General features: G+C 41.2%; 2 protein-coding genes across 2 annotated transcripts in view; both read right to left on the bottom strand.

Annotated features, from left to right (window-relative positions):
• Positions 1-20,241, bottom strand: part of LOC148144485 (scavenger receptor cysteine-rich type 1 protein M130-like) — a 49,776-nt gene extending 29,535 nt beyond the window's left edge. Inside the window, exons 1-11 of the mRNA XM_087975342.1 lie at positions 20,118-20,241; positions 12,270-12,302; positions 11,267-11,581; positions 10,400-10,714; positions 7,852-8,166; positions 6,172-6,489; positions 2,598-2,915; positions 1,070-1,410; positions 554-884; positions 402-443; positions 150-266 (exon numbers count right to left, since the gene is read on the bottom strand). Of these exons, the coding sequence (XP_087831468.1) occupies positions 150-266; positions 402-443; positions 554-884; positions 1,070-1,410; positions 2,598-2,915; positions 6,172-6,489; positions 7,852-8,166; positions 10,400-10,714; positions 11,267-11,581; positions 12,270-12,302; positions 20,118-20,241 (2,569 nt within the window). The remainder of the gene's footprint in view (positions 1-149; positions 267-401; positions 444-553; positions 885-1,069; positions 1,411-2,597; positions 2,916-6,171; positions 6,490-7,851; positions 8,167-10,399; positions 10,715-11,266; positions 11,582-12,269; positions 12,303-20,117) is intronic.
• A 2,292-nt stretch (positions 20,242-22,533) lies between these two features.
• Positions 22,534-25,137, bottom strand: part of LOC148144484 (scavenger receptor cysteine-rich type 1 protein M130-like) — a 38,303-nt gene continuing 35,699 nt past the window's right edge. Inside the window, exon 15 of the mRNA XM_087975341.1 lies at positions 22,534-22,724. Coding sequence (XP_087831467.1) covers positions 22,534-22,724 — 191 coding nt within the window. The remainder of the gene's footprint in view (positions 22,725-25,137) is intronic.

The raw sequence follows: 25,137 nt of genomic DNA, 5'->3' as shown, positions 1-25,137 counted from the left end.
CGAAGAAAACAAACAGCCAAGAAGTGCCGCACAATCGTGACCATCTCAGTCAAATGCTCGAAAAGTGCAATAAAAACGTACAGCCCCGAGAACATATGCAACAGTGAAAGTGACGCAGTGTTAGTTCAGTCGGTAGATATGATGCTTACCTTTCATTTGCAATTTTCTCTGCATGACCACCAATAATGCGACCAACTCACAGATTAACAAGACTCCCAAAGATGAACAGACGACAACAGGCATGGAAATAGACGGGCTTTCCTGCCCTTAAAGGAGGGAGTACAAATGGGTTTAGCATAGTTAAGGTCTGCCATGGAAAATTGTAAATAATCATCATTAAGGAAACAATGGCACTGGCGAACGCGAACACAAATACTAATAAGAGTATCAGTCATAAATACCCGCAGGTGGAGGTGAAGGGGAGACCGTCACCAACTCGGATCCTGTGGAACAGAAAGTACGAATAATTATGAAGGGAAATGTAACTTAGGAAATCAAATAGTTGCCCTGATTTTTAACATTAATGGCGCACGTCAGTCAGCATCAATCTTACCAGAACACTTTACACTGGCAATTTCCTTGTGGTTACACTTGCTTTTAGCTGGAGCTGCGGAGAGACAGTCCAACAGAGAGAATTCTCTTCCCTTACACTTCACATCATTCTGCCAGATAACATCTTTCACCTGGGAGAGAGCGGCCTCATCTCGGGCTGATAGAGCGAAGCCACATCCCAGCTCTCTGCAGACAACATTAGCATCAGTTATATCCCAGGAATTGCCACACAACGTTCCCCAGCGTTTATCGCACATGATTTCCACTCTTCCAGAACAGTTGCTGCTTCCTCCATGCAAGTGCACACTGTCTTGCGTATCTGTGGTACAGAACTGATTATTATTGAATGCAGTACAAAGCAGAATCTCCAAGAATTCGCACATAGAGAAAGAAGACGCACCTAATTGTTGATGGCAGTAAGCTGAACTGAGGGTCTGCTCCTTTGTCACATTGCTCTCTGTTGGAATGAGAAAGATGCTCAGTCTATTGGGAATTCATGTTTGAGTATGACCCGAACATTGAGAAGGCTTGTCATCTTACCTGAACAAACTACACCAGCATCTTCCCGGTGTTGACAGTCGTGTTGACCCCACGGATCTGTGTGACATTGCCACAGTGTCGACTCGTGTGACAGACACTCCATCTCATCGAGCCAAATAGTTCCCGTTCCTGCTCCGAATGATTGAGCGTCGTATTCAAGATTCTGGAACTCACCACAGTGCAGCTGTTTACAAATCACTTTGGCAACGTGTGGATCCAATGTGTCTGAACACACTGTTCCCCAGGTCCCATTGTAGAACACCTCTACTCTTCCCTCACAGCCATGCTTTCCATTCACCAGCCGCAGCTCCTTGTGTTCTGTTCAAACAATAACACATATCCAGATTGTTAGATTGTCCATATCGCTGGTGTGCCCTGTGATTGCCGAAACGAGCAGGATGCATGATATGAACAAAGGGAATTGCTGGAGAAACTCAACAGAATCTGTGAAGAGAGAAAGCACAGACAAATCTTCAGGTCCAGTGACGCGTATTCTGAATTGAGGAAGTGTCTCTGGACATGAAACGTTGTCTCTTTGTCTCGACGGATGCTGCTAGACATATGAGTTTTTCCAGAAATTTTCCTTTTTTGTTTTAGATTCGCTGCATCCGCGGATCGTTGTGATCAGTTTTCTTCATGACACATATTGCAATGAAAAAAGGAGTGAGCCAAATGTGTATCGTGCATGGAGTTTAGAAGGACTTGACCAAGGCACTACTAGAATCTGGCGAACTGTTTGAGAACCCGAAATGGTCGAGAAGCAGAAACTGACAGAAAACAGAAAGCCTGTGTTAAAGGTAAATTGTCCACTTTGCAGAAGTGACGATCCACTGGAACTGGTTCTGATATCATGGCTGTTCAATTATATATATATATATAGATAGATATGCAATCACTTTTAATTTTGTATCATCAGGGAAGTTTCAAACTGCTCAGTTGGAAGCAAATTACGGAATCTTTTTACCGTTCTGAAAAATCATGAAAACCGCAAGTGCACAGTAATAAACAGGCAGTACAGGTCTGATACAATTGTACAGGAGCTATGTCTGATACAGTGAAGTCTGCTCGGAAACATAAAGAAAAAAAAATCACTCCTTCATTTTCGAGCCACAAATAGTTCGATAGACACACGAACATGTCTCATATTTCTGGTGGCTCGTTACAAAAGTAAAGATCATAAATTTGGAATTCATTTTTAGCAAACCCTTTATGACAATCAGGGCAATATTGACATCCACTTGGAGTCGTGACAACAGATCAAAAATGACACTTTTCATGACAAACGCGACGTGTATCAATAGAAGATTTAAAAAACTGACAGAAAAGCAACTTAGATTAGAGAAACGAATTGTTCTTTCACTTTTTGTGTACATGTAAGTGTCAGAGATCGTTTCTTTAAATTACTGCCGCTGCTCTACATTCCTTCGAGTTCAGTGAACATACGTCAGCATGACGTCTCACCTACAACATTCGAGCAAATTAAAAGCATTGAAGAATGGCCTCACCCGAGCACATAATTCTCACATCCTCTTTATGAGAACAGTCGTCTTGGTGACCCAATGGTACTGAAGGACATTCCCAGAGAAATGACTCGTTTCCAGAACACTTCACATCCTTCCACCAAATGTGGCCTGAGCCCGGTCCAGAGGAGGAAGGGGGTGTCATATCCAGTGCTTTTCCACAACCCAGTTGTTTACAAACGACTTCAGCGTCTACCACATCCCATGAATCATCACAAACTGAGCCCCATATTCCATTGTAGTAAATCTCCACTCGACCAGCACAAGGGCTTCCACCATCTGACAGCCTTAACTGAAAGTGATCTGTGAAAGAATTACACATTTAATGCACATTCCCTTCATCACTCAGGGCAACATAGTGTATAGATACAGGAAAGAGCGTTTTAAATGTTCTCATGAGAAATACTTATTGTGCTGAAACTTAATTTCTTGCAAAATTAATCGATCAAGTGTAACCTTTTAGCAAGAATGGACAGCACAGAAATGTTTCAAAATATCTTATTGCACCTGGTACTGCCAGGTTAAGTTTCCCTTTCTATATTGAACATTCCGAGAAAAATTTTGCAAACAGTTGCATTTGTGCTTTCTCTTCCTGTCACTCCATTTATGTCTGTCCACGTGTTACTTTGTCTAATGCTCACCCTATTTTATAGTGCACATAACTGTACGTTTATCCAATATAAATACCGTCTCAGCTTTCATTCATCAGCGCACATGAGAATACTATACCTTACGAGAATATAACTGAAAGACAACATATATATTAGCATGACAGCAATAGCACTTTGAGTAGTTGTAGAAGTGTAAATACTGAAAGGGGACGAAAAGTCATTTCAGGTTATTATCACGTGTACTTAGATACAAAGGTCCAGAACTAATTCACAGAATCACGGATTTAAGAAGTCTTCAGCACAGAGAAAGAACCTTCGGCCTACCAATTTTGTTTCTGTCAAAAACAAGCTTCTAAATATTTTAATCTCATTTCCCAGCACTTGGGTTCGTCCTTAACTCCTTCGCATCACAAGTGCACATCTAAATATATCTTAGATTTCCCTAACGTTTCTGCCTCTACCACATTTACAGGCAGTGAGTTCCAGACTACTCCCCCGCCCCAAGTGGATGAAAAAGAATATCCTCAGGTCCCTCTGAACCTTCTGTCCATCACCTTAACTCTATGCCGCAAGGTAAGCAATTGCATAACATAGGGGAAAGATTCCTTCTTGCTTATTATACACCTCAATCCTGCCCATACTCAGTCGACTCTGTTCAAAGGAAATGAATCCAAATCTGGCCAAGTTGTCTTCATAGCTAAATGTTGTTCATCTCAAGAAAATCTCTCAGACGTTGCCCACTGCATTGTCTCCATTACTGTCAAATCCATCCTCTGATATGGATTCCTTAACTGCACACAGTTTTCTGCTCTGGTCTAAATCATGCTTCTTGCAGTTTGAGAATAAACTTGTTCGCCCTTAAAACACTGTCTTCAGCTTCTAACGAACCATTTTATGATCTTTATAGAGGAAAAGTGAAGCTTCCATCACGTCAACAGCATAACAGCTGTTTGTAATTTATTCTGCACAATGGAATTTTTGACAACTTGTGCGCTGGACCTGACACGAGAGGAGACCTTGCCTGAGCTCACTGCTTGCAAACTGCTTTTCTGATTGATCACAAGTCACACAGTTGCTTATATCTACCGCACAGCATTCCAATGTTGTTGCAATGTCCCCGGTTGTAATTCGAGATGACTACTTTACACACATTCACCAAGAAGCCATTGCCTAGACATTTCAATGAGCATGAAAGCGTTCCTTCAGGGTCTCATCACCATCCCGAGATACATAACGCACAACGACTCCCAAAATATTATATAATTCCAGTGCGGCGACTTCGCATGTGAAACATCTCAAGACATTTGTTTTGTATGGAATCCATCTCTCGTGCATTATCTACAAAATTCAAACTGCGCTTTCAGTCTCTGCAATGCTGCACAAGATCAAAAGTTTCTCAGAGAAGATAAAAAGCTCTACTAATTGAAAGAAATGCGGTCATTTCAAGTAATGGAGTCCTAGAGATGTCCAGCACAGAAACAAACCCTTCAGTCCAACTCCTCCATGTCAATCACGTATTCTAAATTAATCCACTCCTATTTGACAACATTCCGCACACATATCTCTAAACCCTTCCTATTTATTCACAAATCCAGATGACTTTTAAATGTTGTAACTCTACTATCCTCCAACACCTCACTGTCAAGATATTTCATACGTACAACCTCTTTTGTGACAAACATTGTCCCTCAGTTCCATTAGAAATCTTTTCGCCTTACTTTTAACCTCTGCCCTCCAGATTCGGATTTCACTATCCTGGGGACAATGCCTTGTCTATTCACCTTATGCATGCCCCTCCTGATATAATAAACTTCTGTCAGGTCTCCCTTCAGCCTCTGACCATCCAGGGAAAAACGCCCCAGTCTGTTTATCTTCTCCGAAAAAGTCAATCCTTCCAACTCTGGTAACATCACTGCAAATCTTTTCTGAATTCTTTCAAGTTTCCCAGCATTGTTCTTCTAAAAGGGTGGCCAGAATGATACACATAAGTCCAAAAGTGGCCAACCAATGTACAGCCACAGCATGACTTTCGAACTCTTGTATTCAGTGGCACGGATCAATTAATGTAAGAGTACCAATCACCTTCTTCACTGCACTGACTCTCCATGCCTCCATTTTCAATGCACTTCGAGTCTGCACACCGAGGTCTCAATGTTTGGCAACAATCTCCAGGACTTTACCATTAAAAGTATAATTTGTGAACGTGTGTCAACTGTACTTTTGGGTTAAGAAACTGTAATTAGATTCCTGATTAGATTAGATTTCTTAGAGTGTGGAAACAGGCCCTTCGGCCCAACAAGTCCACACCGACCCTCTGAAGAGCAACCCACCCACACTCATTCCCCTACATTTACCCCTTCACCTAACACTACAGGCAATTTAACATGGCTAATTCACCTATACTGCATATCTTTGGACTGTGAGAGGAAACCAGAGCACCCGGAGGAAACTCACGCAGAAACGGGGAGAATGTGCAAACTCCACTCAGACAGTTTCCTGAGGCGGGAATTGAACCCGGGTTTCTGGCGCTGTGAGGCAGCAGTGCTATCCACTGTCCCAGCCTGCCGCCCCTTAAGATTAGATTAGATTAGATTCCCTACATTGTGGAAAGTGACCCTTTGGACCAACCAGTCCACACCGACCCTCCGACGTTTAACGCACCCAAACCCATTTCCCTCTGACTAATGCAAATAACACTCTGTGCAATTTAGCATAGCCAATTCACCTGACCTGCCACGTAATGCTTGTATCTCACAACAAAATGGTGTCAATTTCTCATATTCATCCATCTGCAACCGCCGCCCACCTCAGATCTGCTTTCATCCCAGAGATGAATAAATGGTTTCAGTGGCACTGACAAGCAAGTGGTGTACATTCTCAATTTACTCAGCAGATGAATATTTGTCTTGATATATCTGAGCCGGTTTAAATGGGAAGAGTCTACTTACCTGAACAGAGGACCCCTACGCTACTGCCTTCGATGTCAGACGAATTCAATGTGTTGGAGATCCTGCAGTCCTGGAGCTGTGATTCATGTCCATGACATTGGACAACATGTACCCACGCATCACCATCACTCTCCCCGTACTTTGAAGAATTATATATTTCTAAGGCATAACCGCATCCCAGCTGTCTGCAGACAACGTTGGCATCATTCTGATCCCACACGGTGTCATGCACTCCGCCCCAGCTTCCATGAGAGTAAACTTCAACTCGGCCATCACAGCGGCTTTCTCCATTCACTAGTCTTAGCGCCCAATTTTCATCTGTAAAATAAGAGTTACTGAGAACAGCGATTGAAATGAACACAGATATTCGAGAACTGACAATCACAGGAAAATGTATGATTTGCAATCATAAAGATATTTTGTCCATTTACTTTTTCAAATACTTTCATCATGTCATTACATTTCTTCTGAAAAAAAATTGAGAGGGGCGTGGAAATAAAAGTGCTGCTATTCTGGCATTCGTTGAAAATAAAGTCTCGTCTTTAGCTAGCGACCCCATTCATTCAGGCCGACTGTCAGTCTGCAGATGCTACTCGTATGCTTTGACCATTTATATGTTACCACTACTCTCATGGTTGACGGCAGAGCATGTTGCACTGAGCAAATGACCCGCAACATGACTGAGACAACGGTCAAGAAGATAATGGAAATTGAGGAACAAGTCTGTTTGAGAATTATGACATTCAAAACACTTATGAAAATTTGGGATAGCACATAAATTTTAAAACGTGATGCTGTCACTCACTAACGTAACTGCCAATATTCTCCATTTTCTTTTGAAAATTGTCTCCACGCTATGGATACGTCAAAATCTTTTATTAGAAGGTATGAATACATCTGATTTCTGCGGCGCCATTTGTGCATATTCTGATACTCCCTGCCAGGAGTTGAGGGCATAATGTCATGTCGTAAAAATGTTGACACGAGTAATTCAGATGCTTTATGCATTCTCTGGAGGAATGTTGGAAAATTTATGCTCTGGAATTGGAGCCCAGTTTCAGCTCGTGAACAGGGAAACTATGAAGAAATATTGAAAACACAACTCATGCAGCTCCTAATGTTTGTCAGGAAATCAAATCTGGTTTCCACATTTGATCTGCAAGGTCTTCAGGCTCATAAAAGACATTTGACCCGACAAGGTCTTCAGGCTCATAAAAGAGTGACAAAATCATAACTAAAGGCCTGTAAAACCAACTTAGTTAAAATGAAATCAGGCATCAGCACAAATCCTGGCCTCACCAGTCACATCTCCGTTCCCTGAATGACTAAGTATCAGAATAATAATCGTTCAAATGTTCGTGAAATATTCCAAATCTAACAGTCAAACGATCATCAATTCTCCTAACAACTCATCTGGCTAATACTTTTCCTTATGGAAGGACATCTGCCGGTCTAACCTTTACTGACTGACATACGACTGCGGATTATTAACCATATAGTTGAAAGGTAATGACTTCCTGAAGTGAACTAGTGCACCAGTTGAACTCAGATTAATCAGAAAAGGCCTACAGGCCATCGGCTCAACAATGACATTCAATTTAGGTATAAATAAAATAATTACAAACTTTAAGTACACAGAAACACTGTTTAGCGAAAGAACAATTGCTGTAAAGGACACACCCGAGCAGATGACATTGGCCATATTTCCATGTGAACAGTTGAAGCTTTCCCCATGTGAAACTGGACAGTTCCACAATCGTCGCTCGTTTCCATGGCATTCATAGTTTTCCTTCCACACTGGTCGGGCTCCCCTCCCAAATCGAGCATCTCTCGGGATCGACTTTACAGTCCCGCAAAAAAGGTGCTCACAGACCACATTGGCTTCTTGCAATCCAAAGTAAACACCGCACAGCGTTCCCCACTGCTCTCCATGCAGGACCTCCACTCGCCCAGAGCACCTGTTCTCCCCACCAACCAATCGGGGACCATTGTTTCCTGTTTTGGATCAAATAAACAAACAAACGTTTGCAAATATCCACGCACTTGTTCGAGATTCAAAAGAGAAAATAAATCGAATCTCATCCTCCATTGCCCAATACAACACATGACAGTTACAATGTCTTCAAAATAATGACGATTATTTCATGAAACTCTTTCCACTATTCCCATTTAAAGGGTATTCCCAAGATAGTGATTATGATCATTTACCTCAGTCCTGGAAAACCTATGAAACGAGGGTGTAAAGGTTAACTTGATGCAGTCCAAAGTTTGATAACAGCAGTGTACTTTTGGTCCCGATTGCTCGTGCAGGTTAGATTGACTTTTGCAATCATGCAGTAATGCTTAACTCAATTTACTGATGAATACGTGGCTGCATTCTTGTTAGAGAGATGTGGTTGATGGTGATTTAACCTGATGCTCACTATTCATCAGCCGAGGGTTGGGCTCAGAAGGTGAGGACCATCATGGCAACTTCAGATTGTGGGGGTAATGAAACAACGCTGATGGCATTACCTTATATCAAAGACCAGTCATTCAGCCCACTGAGGTAGCCGATTCCATCAGGGTGTTACAATACAGTGCAGCTAACTAGGCGAATGTATTAAATAATTATTTTTGAAGGCAATTTCTGAAACATGTGCAACAACTGAGTTTACAAGTTTGAGGCAATTGAGATAATTATAACGTTAAAAGTTTTTTTGTACAGTAAGATGTTGAGCGTCCAGGTGACCAAATCATGACCAGTGCATCAGATGCTGGCTGCAATATGCAGTTTCAATAATATTAACCTTTATTTTCCCATCGAACATACAGTAATGAAATCAATTATAACCTGTGAAAGTGTACCGTTTGGTAGAATGTGACATGGACTTCCTCGAATTTGCATTGAGATGCAGAGTAACACATCAAAATTAGCCCCTGGTACCATGCATCAATGTTTTCAAACCATTATTCATGACATCTCCCAATTTCAGTAGAGCATGCAAAGAGAGCAGAACAGATAAGTAAGTGACAGATGAAACTTTAAGCAAAGAAGTTTGAGGCAGTATATTTTGGCAGCTTGGAAAATGACATACAACGTGCATTTAGATGTTTTCACCTTTTCCCTCTTCATGTTGTGAATAAGTGCACTTTGACAGAAGTGCTGGAGCTTCAAATGCTGAGATACATCAAGTTGACAGAATACTTGGTAGAGTAGTCAGCAATGCAACTTAAACTTAAATTTAAGAATAGAAGAATTTAGGGCAGAAAGAGAGAAATAATTCCTTTGCGTTTGGGAAGATAGGAAAACATTGTTTATAATTATGTGGAACACATAATTGACAAAGTGTGTCCTGGCTCTTGAGGAGATGCATACTCGAAGAGATACGCGAACAGGCTTCTATTTTCGACTAATGTGTATTGTACAGGTTATGGATCGCAGTGAAGCAATGGAGCTGGAACTGATAGAGGTGTACGAGAATATTACTTAATGAACAAAGCAGCAAACGAAAGAAATTACGGGACCTGCCAATTGATCATCGAAAGAGTAACAGGCAATAATGTTACGATTTGGGACAAAAGGTGCACAGTATTACATATTGGAATGTAGTGAATCAGACAGTTGACAGTTGCATACCATGCAAAATACAACGTGTTACGAAGGCAAGATAAATTTACAGCAACGTGAAAGTTCTGAGATTGAGAAGGGTCGCAAGTAAGGGACAGAACGGTGAATAAATTACCATGATAATATCTATCAACCAACGAGTGTTTGTGAGCTGGAACTTCTTGCTGAAGAAGTTGTTGTCAAGAGTGATCTTCAATGATGTCATACAGTCTGTTCGTATTGTTATAAAATATAATCGGGTCAGGGAGATTCAGAAAATTAACAATTGTCTTGTCATAACTTTAATTGTCTGAGGTTCACGTCAATGTATCTGTATCGACCAACGATTCACATTATCCTCCATGAGCGACGTTTAGTCAACGTCGACACTAAAGTGTATTGACTGTGGACAGTTGAAGAAATGTCTTTCCCAATCCAAACGCAAACGTTTTAAAATGTTTAAATTTTCAATAATTTCGTGTATATTTTACCTCGTCACGCTTGTGCCACGGAACATGAGAATCTTGAGGATTAGTTGAGATTTGTCACGGTCAAAGCAATGTCAGGAATGCCAGCGACATTACTCTTACACACATTAAGCGGAAATGTGTCTTTTTCTTGAGGTAAGCTTGTACTCACCTGAACATATCAGGGTGACATTGTTGTGTCCAGTGCAATCCTGGTGCGTGGTTGAAGACCGAGGGCACTTCCCCAGCTGAGTCACATTGCCCGTACATTGAAACACCTCAGTAGCCGTGAGAACAGCACTGCCTCCAGAATGCATCGAGCTTGAAACAGACACTGCGACTCCACAATGAAGCTGTGCACAGGCAACATTGGCGGTTTTCAAATCCCATTCAAGCCCACACATTGTTTTCCAGGTGTCACCGAACTGAACCTCCAGTCTTCCAAAGCATTGGGAATTTTGTGGTAACAACCTCGGAGCTCTGTGATCTGAGATTTTTTTTAAAAAGCGCAGAATCAGAGCAATTCTTAGCAACAGCGACTTAGATTATTTTCTGATAAACATTAATGTGATTAATTTTAGGTCTGGTACATCTGGAAATAAATTGTTCCTGCAATCAGTTTGCTGCCCTGTCGATCTCATTCATATTCACCCACAACCACGACCCTCATCTAATCTGACAGAAAGCGACTTTCAACCTCGAGATAAATGGCACAAAGTGATTCTGCCAGCCAACTCAATGTCGAACCTCAGTATGCATTGGGTTGTAAATGTGATAATTCCTGCAGCGCAGTTCTCTCAATGTGGCTTCAAATGACATCACAATGGACACCTATCCTGCCCCTTTACCGGAGTGGAAACGGTAACAGGAATTCTTCAAATATTCACAAAGTATATTGTAACACCGAATAAATTGGGGGTTTTGTTAGTATCATGTTAATAATATTTGGATAGTTGTCGCTGTGTTATCATATCCCTTTCTGGTTCCACACAGCACTGACTTGTGACAAACCTACACAGAAATGGCAATAGGTTTTTACCTGAACAGACGACACCAGCATCATTGTCGTGTGAGTCGCTGTAGTGACCCCATTCCTGTGATTGACACTCCTTCAGAGCGCGCTCGGTCCCGCTGCACTCAACATCCAAGGTCACAATGGGTCCGGATCCTCGTCCAAAGTGAGCCTCGCCCGGGGCAGAGACCGCGGTCCCACAGTCCAGCTCCCGACACACAACAGCAGCATCTTGCATGTCCCATTCATAATCATCCACAGTTCCCCACTGCCCCTTATAGTGAATCTCCACTCGGCCAGCGCAAGGACTGCCCCCATTCTCAAGTCTCAGCCTCACTGTCTCTGTAAATATAGAAGTGGTCACCAACGTGAACACTGCTTAATTGTATAAGATCGAATCATCGCCTGCATTCCCGGCTCACAATGAATGGGAGTGAGGGCATGGTAAAAATGCAGGCGATCGCAATATAACTCAGGATACGTAATGTGGATGGAGAAGGGCGAATGGTCATTGTAAAAAAGATGCCGAGTCACAGAGAGCGAGGGTCTCCACTAAACTAGCCAACGTGAGAAGATTTATATTTCTCATTCATGGGATGTGGGCACTCTGAATCGCGAGAAAAACACACTGATCCGCCCTGCGAACATCTGAAATTGAAACAGCATTTCCGTCTCCCACAGCCAGAATTATTGTGGGATGTCCAGTCATGTGAGCATGATGTCACTGCTCAATTGTGAGTGAAATGATTTAGAAAATTTCCACAGCAGCACTGCGTGTGTAGGTGCATCTTCACAGTACCTCCATGTGTTGTCTCTCTATCTGAGAACGGCAGTGTGCGGAGGAACTGAGTTTTCACACTCTGCTCCCCTGAAATAAGAAACCTTCAGGAATAATGCATCCCCATTAGTTATGAACACACAGCTGTTCAACTTGCACATTAAGGCAGGGAGATCATCAGCACAAGTTAGTGTTTGAACGGAATCATCAGAATACAGGTTTTGCCTCTATATGAAAAAAAAGTGCAATTACCTTTACTCTTGGCCTGAGTGTCCACACGTCTGCCTGAAATAGGGGGATGAAAATTAAAGTGTTACAATTCAATTTAACACGTAGAAATAAATTAAACAAATGCAACAAATGCGGGCAATAATTATCGTTAGTTTGCCAAATAATCCTATTTTACACAGAGGATTGTGTTAGTAGGGGATTAGCTGCGAGTGGAAGTGATTGAGGTGGGAACATTAATAACGTGTAAAAGAGGTTCGGACAATCACATGGATAGGGACAGTTGAGAAGGATATGAGTCAAGTGCAGAGAAATAGGTTTTGTGTGGATTGACATTTTGGTTGACATGGAACATTTTGGGGCAAAGGGTCTGTCTCCGTGCTATGACTCTATATGATATCTGGAAATTTCATATCCTTCATTTCATGCAATGCTGATAAAAGCAGGAAATATAATTACTGCAATTATCAATTATTGTCTGTTTTCTTCTAAAGTTAACCGAATTGTTTCCACACACAGAGACACGCTGCCAACTCTCTGACTGGTCTACTCGTCACTTGTTTTGAATCTCAGAATAATTTCTATAAAACTTTCAAGAAATCAGACAACACGGGTCTTCTGTCCATGTGCTAATACATGGTCGCTCACTTGATTTATTCAATCCCTGCTGTACAACCTCTCTCATTACCTGCATTCATCGACTTGACTGATCGTTCACCTCTTTATCATTCGTATGCGATATCCTTACAAAGTAATGCTAAATCCTTATTGTTTTTTTAATGTAATTTGGTTGCAGAAAATGAACAGGAAAAATTTAAAACAATGTCTTGCAGGTTGGCCCGTTCATCAGACGTTTGATGTTCCTTACTAACTGGAGAGTTTTGGAAAACAACAAATCCGGATCAGATCAGTGACACCATTGTGAACTCTCTCACTGATGGGAGAACTGATGCAAATTAAATCTACTGAAAGACTTTTCGTCGCGATTTCAGACAGATGTAACTATGGAATAAACTTGTCTGGTTTTGAACACGTATGTCGTCCTTTTGAACTACTTTTGAGAACATTTACTGTCTCACATGAAACACTACAGAGGACATAACATGCAGCGTTGAATCAAGTGACAGTCGGTACAATTAGTGTCCTACACTTTTCACACCGATAAAAGAACATAAGAACTCGGAGCAAGAGTGGGCCATCTGGCCCATCAAGGCTGCGCCGCCATTCAATGAGATCCTTTCGTCGATTCAGTTATACTTTCCCGCCTATCCTCCACAGCCCATAATTCCTGTACTGTTCAATAATCTATGTATCTTTGTTTTAAATGCATCCAACAAGCCTCAACTTCTTCACTAGGCAGGGAATTCCACAGGCTCACAACAGAATTGGTGAAAAAGTTACTCTTCACCTCAGTCTGAAATCTCATTCTCCCTATTTTAAGGCGACGTTCCCAGGTTCTAGTTTGACCCGTCAGTGGAATAAACCTCCACGCTGCCATCATATCTACTCCCTTCATAATTGTATAAGTTTCTGTAGGAGTCACCACTCATTCTTCTAAATTCCAATGAGCGTAGTCCTCGTCTTCTCAAGCTCTCCTCACAGGCCAAACCTCTCTTCTCCAGAATCAATGCTGTGAACCTTTTCCGCTATCTCTCTACTGCCAGTATATTACTCCTCGAACACTGAATACTGCATCTTCAAACTGAATCGCTGTATTGAGAAAGAAGTCAAGTTGATTTTCAGTCTGCTTCAGCCGGACATGAGGGACATGAACGTCACTTCTTAACTGTAGTGTTTATTTCGATTTCAATAAATAGTCATTATTTGTCTGATATTTTGTAATTTAATTAAATGTCAATCAAGGCAGGGAATATAAAGAAACAAAATTATTGACAGCAGCAACAATGCAGAATACCTGTCCTTTTTGAACGCGAATTAAAACTGAACACATGTTAATTACTAAATTTAGAAACTAAACAATGCATTCACCTCCCGTTTGAAAGGACTTTACTCATTCATTTTTTAAAAAAAGATCAATTAGACTTTACGGTCTACCCGAGTAGTAGAATTATGTCGAGAATAAAGAATTCATGTCTTCGTAAAATTGAAAACAATGAGTTGAACATGGGTGCCTGCAAGTGATCCTTGTATTTCTTCTTGGCTAATATCGAATTTATAAAAGAGTAATAATGGATTAAGAAGTCTGCTATCCATTACTTCTGCAGGAGGTGAATATTGAAATGGTTTATGCAACTTACAATTTCATATTTCATGCACTTCCCTAGTTGTTCAACAAAGATCTACAAAACATAATGATGGAGCCGTTCACCATCTCGTGCTTTGTCATCTGATCCAAGAATGTTGTTACTTCTAGTTTAGCAAATATGAGATTAAGCAATCCAATTTGTCCCACTGTTTCACAAATTGAGAAGATTCAAAGCGCGAGATGAAACAAAATAGTGTACAAGTGATGCAGAACCAGAGTAAAATTACTTCTCTTTCAAATCTATTGTCTCATCTTAGGAGCCACTGAGACTGTTGATCTCGAAAGTACACAAAACTAAACTCAGAAATCTTTCTTTCAATGGTTTTGCATCGGTCCCCAATCAAGTCTCCTTCAAGTGCTTTTAATTAAATTATATGCAACAGCGTCAGGACTTCTGCCTCTGCTCGTCAAACTCACAACATAAACCATTTCACAAATTAAGCCAAAGCAATTGAGACACCAGGCTGCTGGCAGAAGAGAAAGGTGCATATGGAAAATCTGAAACAAATATGGAAAATGCTGGAGAAACCCAACACATGCGGAGAGAGGAACAGTGTTAAAGTTGCGACTCTGTTGGGACTCCTTATTTTCTCTCATTCTGTTCTGAGTGATCATATCAGACTCGAAACATTATCTGTGTTTCACTCTTCATTAATGTTGACAGATTTCCTGTGTTTATACAAAATTTTCCAAGTTTCTTTAAGGTATGAAGCTGTTCTGCATACTGCACAAAGTTCATGTTAATAAATGTATAATCAACCTCCTTTCTTCATATATCAGCTAATAAAATAATGTTGAAAGTATTCACACATATAGAATGTGAAACTAAGTCTGAACGACTTGAACAGTGTTGATATGCATGTCTTTTTTATCTTCTGCCATATAGCTTAGGACAAAACAGACAGCAACTAAACTTTAAAGGAGATAATACCAGTTTAATCTTCTGGATATAAAATGCAATCCACTCTCAGTGTCACTGTACCCATTATATGGGTGTAAACGGATTGACCAAATACAGCACGTCAACAAAATCTAGGCACACTAGTTACTCTAACCCAACATTTCGATCTCGAGAGATTGATTTAACCTCTGCGATCTGCTTTATGGAAATGATCCACAACATGCCGACGTAAGCACTTAATTCATTAATATACATGGAAATACATCGGAGAGCCAACGGGAGAAGAATGTGAAAGAAGGCTTCAATACTTTGGATAATTCATGATGCTGGATAAGTAGGAGTAAATTTTCCAGAGAATGAGAAGCCGAACTTACCACAAAACAATACAACTCCGTGTACATGAACTCTCTTAACATACTTCGCCATAGCATTTACAGAATCTTGTTTAACTTAGACTCCCTACAGTATGGAAACAGGCCAAATGGCCCAACATGTCCATGCTAACACTCCGAAGAGTAACCCAACCAGACCCATTCCCCTCTGATTAATTCACCGAGCGCAGTGTGGGCAACGTGGCATGGTCTGCACATCATTGGACTGTGGGAGGAAACCGGAGCACCTGGATACACAGGGACAATGCAAAAACAGGGACAATGTGTAAACTCCACTCAGACATCGTCGGAGACTGGAAACAACTCAGCCACCATGCCGCTCCATATAATGATCTGAACTGGGATGTCCATCCTTTCACAACAAATCGAGAAGAGGAGCCAGATTTACAGCATTATTCACTTTCTGACTCCTCAAGAGTAATAACTGTGAGCAATGCACAAGCCAGCGCTCTGAACAGACATTCGCTACTTACATTGCTGCAATAAACTGTAACACACTTTCAAAAGCTGGAAGGCACTTGGCACAAAGAAATCGGCTTCACTTACAACCCTTCCATTAGCTGAAGAACTTAAAGCATTCACCACCAAGATTCAGCCACCAAAGTTGCGCCATCAATGTTAACTGCAACAACTCAGCTAAACTCCTTCCCACAACCGAACAAAACTGCAGCCACACAACCTAGCAAGGTGCACAGATAATTAAAAGCACCGGCACCTGCAAATTCCCATCCTGATTGGGATGGCGACATTGTTCCTTCACTGATATTTGGTCAAGATCTGCAATTCTCTCCTCACATATGATGATGTACCGAGCCTCAACTGATGCAGTGGACCATGAGATCAGGTGACCGCCACCTGGTTGGATTTTCTGTAACATTGACCAAACCAGACATTCCCACAGTTTTGAACAAATAGAAAAAGTGTTGTGAAATAAATATCCTAATAATGATTTCCACCTCTCCCATTTGTCACTAAGAATAAAGTTGGAAAAGGATTTATTTTGGATATTTCATTTTTGAAAGGCTTGCGTGATGAAAATTGTGATGTTAAACAATATTGAGGTAAACATGTTAATTCCACATCAAATAGTGGAAAAAATCTTGAATGCGGTGAACGTGAATTAAGTAACATATGTAAAAATCACAACTCCAGATTACAGTCGAGCCAGTTTATTTGGAAGCACTAGCTTGTGGAGTGCCGCTCCTCTATCAGCACAACGACATGATGAAGGAGGAGCGCTCTGAAGGGTAGTGCTTCCAAATAAACCCCGTTGGACTCTAACATAATGTTGTGTGATTTTTAACTTTGTCCACCCCAAACCAACACTGGCTCCTCCACATTAAAGTAACCTCGGTCCACGAATAATATCACAAAACGGTCAGGCAGACCATAGGTATAATCTGAGAGTATAATCCCTTTGTGCATGAGTTTAATTAATGGTGACATAGTGCTGACTGATGTTTTACTGACACCATATTCACTGTTAGCCCAGAGTCTGGTGCACCCAAATGTAACAGACAACCGTTACAGCTGGTCAGATTTTGTTGAGAAGATTGGGATTGCTTTCTTCTTGGCTTGCCTTCAGTGATAACACCGTTAGCAAAACAAAAAATCGAAACAAGATAAGACGCCTGAACTACCTCCATATTTCTATTCAGATCATGTTGAAAAGTAAGTCGATTACAACCGTCATCAAAGAATGGGTACAATTCTCACCAGGGAATAGGTGATATGTGTAAAGTGAGTTCAAGTTTTCGAAGAGCTAACTCTGCCAACAAAATGATATTACTGTAAGCCCTGCCTCAATTTGCAGCTCTCTTGCCTCGACACAGAAAGGTAATTGCTCAAATCCGTTTCAACCGGTTTGAGCATAAATTCAGTGCTGAAGGAGCAGTTGATGCACGTATCTTAGAGTCCTCGACACTCTGTGGGAAAAGAAGAGGGTGAACCCTGTCGGGTTGTTCCCTCAGCAGACTGTCCAAGTCATTTGGCAGAATGCTTCATCACCAGAACGTTCTAACAAGCACGAAGACGTCGCTTGGCTTGTGGTGAGAACGGCACAAACTGCGAGATCCCTCATGTACACCTGGCCAGTTTGCGACTACCCACACTGCTCTCTAAGTGGATGCAGGGTTTGGAAGGATGGCAGGGGACACGGGAAGTGACCGTAAAACATATCTTTCTGGAATTGCCCTTTGCAAACGATGTCTGGAGAAAGATGTTGTCAATCCTGTCGAGGATTTTCACAAGCAGCTCTTTGACTCAGGACACTGCTCTCCGATCAGTTGCCCACGATACACACCGACACTGAAACAAACATCAACTGCGCCTGGAAGAGCATCAACTCGCTGAAAGATGTTCTTTGGTTTGCACGAAACTCTTTGGTATTCCAGAGCAAGCGTTTGACCCCGACGGAGAGTTGCACACTGGCACATTCCAAGGTGCAGGACTGTGTGTTTAGGAATGCATTAAATGTTGAGGCAGCTGCCGCCAAGGCAGTGGAGAAAGACAACTGTCTGAGGTCTTACTGCTGAAGGTATATGGGGGTCCGTTCAGTTATCAGACCCCTCGATGTCTCAAGTATATATAAATACAATCTTGTCCAAGTAAGACATGTCTTTAGTGTGTTGCTGGATAGAGTCAAATTCCAGTGTTTGTTTGTCCTTCAATCAGGACTGTACAGAAATAGGAGAGAATTAGGATTGTAGATGCTGAAGATCAAAGTCTAAAAGGGTGGTGGTGGAAAAGCACAACTGGCTGGGCAGAATCCGAAGAGCTGGAGAATCGACGTTTGAAGCAAAAGATCTTTATCCTGATGAAGATTTTATGCTCGAAACGTCGAACCTCCTGTTCCTTGTATGCTGCCTTACCAAATCTGCTTTTCCAGCACCACAGTTTTTGACTACTGTACAGAAGTGACCTGTTTCAGTGACTATGTATGCATGTAAAGGTATTTATATGAACAAAGTTTTTAAATGGAGACAGGAAAAAAGAAGACATCGTTCTGTAAAAATGTTTACAGTAATTCTACTGAAATTCTTCAACAACTTCCCCGGTCCAGGAAGAAGAGCTATTGATATTGCGCTGGCCAGTGGCAACCATTCAACTGAATTCACTGAATAACAAAACTGGTGAACAAAAGAAGGTCAAAGGAACTGTGTATGTTGTGTATGTACAGTAGTGACCTGTTTCAATGACTACCTATGTATGTAAAGGTATTTTATACATGCAGTTTTTATTTGGAGAGAGAAAAGAAGCATCTTTCTGTAAAAATGTTTACAGTAATTTGACGGAATTTCTTCAACAACTTTCCCAGGACAGGAAGAAGAGCTTTTGATATTGGCCTGGCCAGTGCCAATCATTCGACCAAATTCTGTGAATAACAAAACTGGCGAACAAAGGAACTGTGCATGTTGGAAATCAGAAACAAAGGAGAAATTGCTGGAAATACTTCGCAGATCTGGCAACATTTGCAGACAGAAAGCAGCGTGAATGTTTCGCTTTGGTTATTTGAAGATGACCAGTTGACTGTGCCCTTTATTAGAGCGACAATTCTAACAGATTTCATGGAAAAAATTGCCTGCCAAGTTTCCAAAATCGCAGAACTGTCTGAACAATAAAATATAACAAACTAGCGCACAGCGCCTTTGTTCCACTGAGGATGCGAACGGCTAACTGCGCCCTTTATCACAGCAATGTTTCTTACACTTTCCTCGGAGTAACTTGCCTGTCACGTTTTCAAAATTGCAGAACTGTCTCAACAACAAAATGTACCAAATTGGCCCAGAGTTCCTTTGTTTCACTGACATTGTCAACGGCGCTATATAAATGCATCAGTATCGAGAAAGTTTTCGAATATAAAGAGAAAAAATACGAACTAAAATCAGTGGCACATCAAGCTCCGAGAAATGCAAAAATATTCAGTTTCTATTTTACACTCTCCCAAATATTGACGAATAAATTAGGTAAATATTGTTCACCAGGTTTCCCGACTACACACACTGTTGAAGCAGCGATGGGCACTGTTTCCAAACACACCCGAATTGTCTGAGTAGGTTTTCAACTCTGAGCTGTACAAAACTCCGAATAAATGCAAGATTGGGGGTTAATGGGGGTTGTGGTTGGGGAGCTCTGAAGCCTCAGAAACAGTTCCATAAAAAGTCAGAAAATAATGAAGACAAAATAGTTTTCATTCCCTATCATGCCACTATTTTATCTCGCATAGACTGATCATTATATTTTTGCCACATATATGTTGCCAATCATTGACCTATAAATGGTTGCGAAAATGTATTCAAGAGACTATAACTCACAGTTCAACAGCTGCAGAAGAAGTAAGTTCACGAGGCTTACAAACATCGTCCCAGCTGGTGGTTCCAGATCAAATCGGAACTTTAGCTGAATACTGTTTCCCAGATACTGAGCAGCAATTAACATATCAAGTGACTCCTCGATTTCTGTAACATTTGGTTCCTTCACCACGACTTGTCCAGGGGCCCGTCTTTCTTTCCATCAACCAATAGATTTTAATGTGTGCCGACTACGAAGTAAACTCTGTCTTCTCCACCAATGAGAAATGATGTGACCATTAATGGGTACAATGAAACCGGGTTCCAAACACTAGTTCATCTTAACAAATCAATGACGTTTCAGATTTTGACTAGGAAGTAATAGACATAATTCTGTCTATTACTATAACTATCAGTCCGTTCTCTTATTCTCTGAGCACACAGACCACCTGTTTCAGTCTCTTCTCCTCCCCCTTCTGTGCACACTATTAAAAACTGTCATTATCCAGAATAATCACATTTGATTCAAAATATTAACTCGCTTTGTGTGTCCACAGATGCTGCTCAACTTGTTGTTTTCTTCAAATGTTGGTCTTGTTTGTTTATAAAATCAGCTTTCCGTTATTCTAAAAGTGTTAAACATTGAATTAACTTTTAGAAAAACTTTAAAAAGTCCCCAAAAACCTTATCTTATTTTTACTGCACTTCGTAATTTCTATGTCTCTTCTGCAAACTTGTTCGCTCGTCTCCATCACTATACCTTCCAATATATAACTCATCAGTATCATTCGGTAGAATTTGTCCAACCAAGTTGCAGAGGAAATAATGGTTTTCTTTTCCGCTTCCTATGCAAAATCTGCTCAAATTTCAAATCATATTGATTTCCCTCTTTGGATGGTCAGCTCTTATGGGACGGATACAGTGCAATACAGCAATTATTCAAATTATTCAAGTTTGCCAAATATCAAATTTCCTCTTGATATGCCTCATCTTTCAAACTTGCAGGGCCTGACATCAGGGCAACTGTGACTGTACATGTAGAGCATAGAACGTAGAATATCGAACATTACAGCGCAATACAGGCCCTTTTGGCCCTCAATGTTGCGCCAACTTGTGGAATCAATCCGAAGCCAACCTGTGGAATTATTCTATCCTACAGGAGTCCATTTTCATCCATATGTCTGTCTAATGACCATTAAAATGCCCTTAAGGTTGGCGGGTCTACTACAGTTTCAGGCAGTGCATTCCACGCCACTACGACTCTCTGAGTAGACTAAGTTATACAAGAATGGAACAAGTTTGTCACTTCATCAGAGAAAGTTAGGACTTTAGATTATGGAGATCAGAGTCGAACAATGTGGCGCTGGAATAGCACAGGTGGTCAGACAGCATCCGAGGAGCTGAAGAATCGACGTTTCAGACTGAAGGCTTTCATTGGGAATTTGTGGAGCCTGATAAACTGCATTTGTTGGCACTAACTGAGACGGCAATAGATTTAGTACATGTTTTGGTTTGTCACAATGCAAAAGTTTCCAGATTCTGAAAAAGAAACAAGTCTGGAAGAACTCGAAAATATGAACTGTCTGTTCTAAATTCGAGGAAGGGAGAAACAGAGATGTACAGGCTGTCCGGTTAATTGCAATATTCTGGACATGGTAGCGTCCACCATAAACAATGTGATAACAAGCATCAACTGGGAACTGACAACATTGAAATTAATTATGGAAGAGATGTCTTGGTTTGAGAATTTCACAATATTTTGATGAGGGAACTTTTATATTGAATATGGGAGAATCTGTCCATGTGGTATCGATGGCTCATTGAACACTTTTGATCAAATCTAGCACAAGAGGTTGGTGTACAGAACTGAAGCCTGCGCTATCATATGTGACATACAGGTCAGGACAGAGAACTGTCTCACTGAGAGAAAAAGCTGTGCATTTTCAGTGGGAAGGAGGTGATAAACGGAGTGTATGGGAAATCGAAGGTGGGACATTAGCTATCTACAACGCACTTCAACGATTTTGGATGAGGGGATTAAATGTGACTTTGAGAGGTTTGCTGATCAGAACCATACAAACAGGCTTCAAGGCCTTCTGGACAAGTTGAGTCAAAGAGAAAATGCGTGAAAGATGCCGTCTAACTCGGATCAGTGTAAGGTTAACGACATTGGACAGAAAACAGGAGAGAATAGAACACCAGAGAGTAAAATAAATATTTAAAGGTATGTTAGTGATAATGAACAAAGAGAAACGGATGACCTGGTACCCCATTAACTGAAAACAAGGAAACAATTCCGAGACTAAAAGGTAAGTGCGAATTTGACCTTCTTTGAAAAACGGGTTCAGTCCAAGAATAAAGGTTTTTTTTAAAAAAAAAATGCTTCTACAGAACATTGCAGAGACCGTTGAAGTATTATGTGCCGTTTTGATCGCCTTGCCTAAGATCCAGGGCTTTGCATTGTAATAGTTGCAGTGAAATCTACCAGACTGATATCGAGCATAGCAGATGTGTCCTGGAAGGAAACATTGTATTCATTGTGTCCACAATCATTGGTGAGGATCTCATTGAAACGCAAATACTTCTCACGGCCTTGACATGCAGGATGCAGGTTTGATGTTCGTCTGGCTTCTGGTATCGAGAAAAATGGGTCATGGTCTTGAGATACAGGTTTGCCATTTCATAGGGTTGCACAGAGATTTTGGCACTCAGGGAATTGTGAGTGGAATTCTCGAAAAGATTGGGATGTCATTGGGTACATTCAAGAAAGATGCATCAGTTTCCTACCAGCGTGAAAACTGTGGAAGCTAAATGTAGAAGGTAAAATTAGAACATACAGCGCAGAACAGGCCCTTCGGCCCTCGATGTTGCGCCGACCTGTGAAGTATTCTCAGTTCGTCCCCCTACACTATCCCAAAATCATCCATGTGCTCATCTATGGACTGTTTAAATCTTCCTAATGTGGCTGAGTTGACTTCATTAGCAGGTAGGGCATTCCACGCCCTTACCTCTCTCTGTGGAAAGAACCTGCCACTGACATCTGTCTTAAATCTATCACCCCTCAATTTGTAGTTATGCCTTCTCCTACAAGCTGACGAAATCATCCTAGGAAACGTATTTCACTGCCTGCCCTGTCTTATCCTCTGATCATCTTGTATGTCTCTGTCAAATCCCCCCTTAGCCTTCTTTTTTCCAATGAGAACACAAATTTATCGGTCTGCATTCGTATGAGAGAGAGAGATGGCGATATAGACAGAGACAGAGAGAGAGAGAAAGAGAGAGGGACATACAGAGAGAGAGAGAAGATTGGTAATGTGTTCAACTGGAGGATCACCATGAAGTCACCTAATGAAAGCGCAGCACTCCAAAAGCTTGTGATTGCGAATGGACCTTTCAGAGTTTAATTTGGTGATGTAAGACTTCTAACTTCATGGATATAAAACGTAGAATTTGAAATTTTGAAACCATTTGTTTATGTAAATCGATATCTAGCGTCATTTCATTCTACCAACAGTTTCATTGAAATGGGTGGAACAATGCACAAGAAGATCAGCGATAGTTTCAGGACAATCTGCTGTTCAGACAACTCTTTCATTGCACTTTGGGGCATGTGGAGCAGAAAGAGGGATATTTCAGATATTCTGGTGTCTTCAATTGTGGAAGGAAATGCAGATCATGATCTGAACCTCAGACCATTTCCCTGTAATCAACTTCACAGTTCTGTTTAAAATTCTATCACTGGATAGGGGCAGCGCTGTCTCTGCCAGCATTTATTACCCATCGCTATTTCCCCTTGAGAAATCCGTCATGAACTGGGTTCTTTAAACATTGAACACGAAATGCTGCAGTTAGACCGACAATGCCGTGAGGGAGGTATTTTCCAAGATTTTAACCGAACGGCAAGGAAGGAATGGCGACATGATTTCAATTAAGATAATGAATTGCACAGATGGGAACTTGGTCCGTTACCAAATATCTGCTTGGTCTTATTCTCTGGGTAGAATTTCTCGTGAGTTTGTAAACTGCAGTCTGAGGAGCCTTGGTGAATTTATTCAGTACCTTGTGAAAATACTGAACATTGCTGTTACTGATGATAGTAGATTTTTCTGCATGTGGTCACAGTCACTCGAGCTGCTGTGGTCCGGATGCTGTCAAGCTTCTTGACTTTTGTTGGAGATGCACCCAGTCCGGCATTTGGGAGTACTCCATCACTATGTTTCCCTGTCCTAAGATTCAGCGAGACATGTTGAGTTTCCCAGCATTATCGATGCTTGATTAAGAGCTCAGTTGCCCTGGTGGAACTCAGACTGGAAGTCAGCACACAGTTTATTACCGTGTGGTTCCTATTTGACAACACTTTTGGTGACCCCTTCCAACACATGGCTGCTGACTGAACGTAAGCGGTTTGGACAATATTTGGCCTAGTTGGATTTGTCCTTTGGTTAACATAGGAACACATGTGGCCCATTTCCCGCACTACCTCGGGACATAAATAGTGCAGAGACATTGATATAAAGGTCATCATGTCAAATTATCCTTTTGCAGGTGACCACTCCTTATGGAAGTGTAGATCACAAAATACCTGAAACAAAATTGGATAATCACAGAATACAAAATGAAGTTGTGGAAGTGTGTGTGTTATTTTCTCTCCCTGAAAGTCTGTGATCAATGTTGTTACAACAGCATCAGTGCTGTAACTCAGTTGTTTGTAATATACATAAGTGTTTTGGATGAAACTGTAGGTGCTCTGATCAGTGACGTCCTGATCGTCACACTTATCATCAACACCGATTTAGAATCCACATCGCTCCTTGACTACTATAAGGCCTGTCTCTGTCTTATTCTCTGCTCGCTCTCCACATCTCTTTCCCTTGAGCATCTTAGATAAATTGCACATAAATCAGCATTATCCAGCCCTCTTCAGGTCTGAATAACAGTCAATGGACTCGAAACATTAAAATCATATTTGTCCCAAGTTTCTGCATTTCTTCTGTGTTATTAATTCAGATTGCCAACACCATCAGAACTTTGATCGTGTGGCCAT

This window comes from Chiloscyllium plagiosum, unplaced genomic scaffold (assembly GCF_037043375.1).
Source record: "Chiloscyllium plagiosum isolate Xiang-an unplaced genomic scaffold, Cpla_swu_hap1 HiC_scaffold_27, whole genome shotgun sequence".
Taxonomy (NCBI): domain Eukaryota; kingdom Metazoa; phylum Chordata; class Chondrichthyes; order Orectolobiformes; family Hemiscylliidae; genus Chiloscyllium; species Chiloscyllium plagiosum.
The sequence above is the reverse complement of the archived record's forward strand: the minus strand, read 5'-3'. Positions and strand labels throughout refer to the sequence as shown.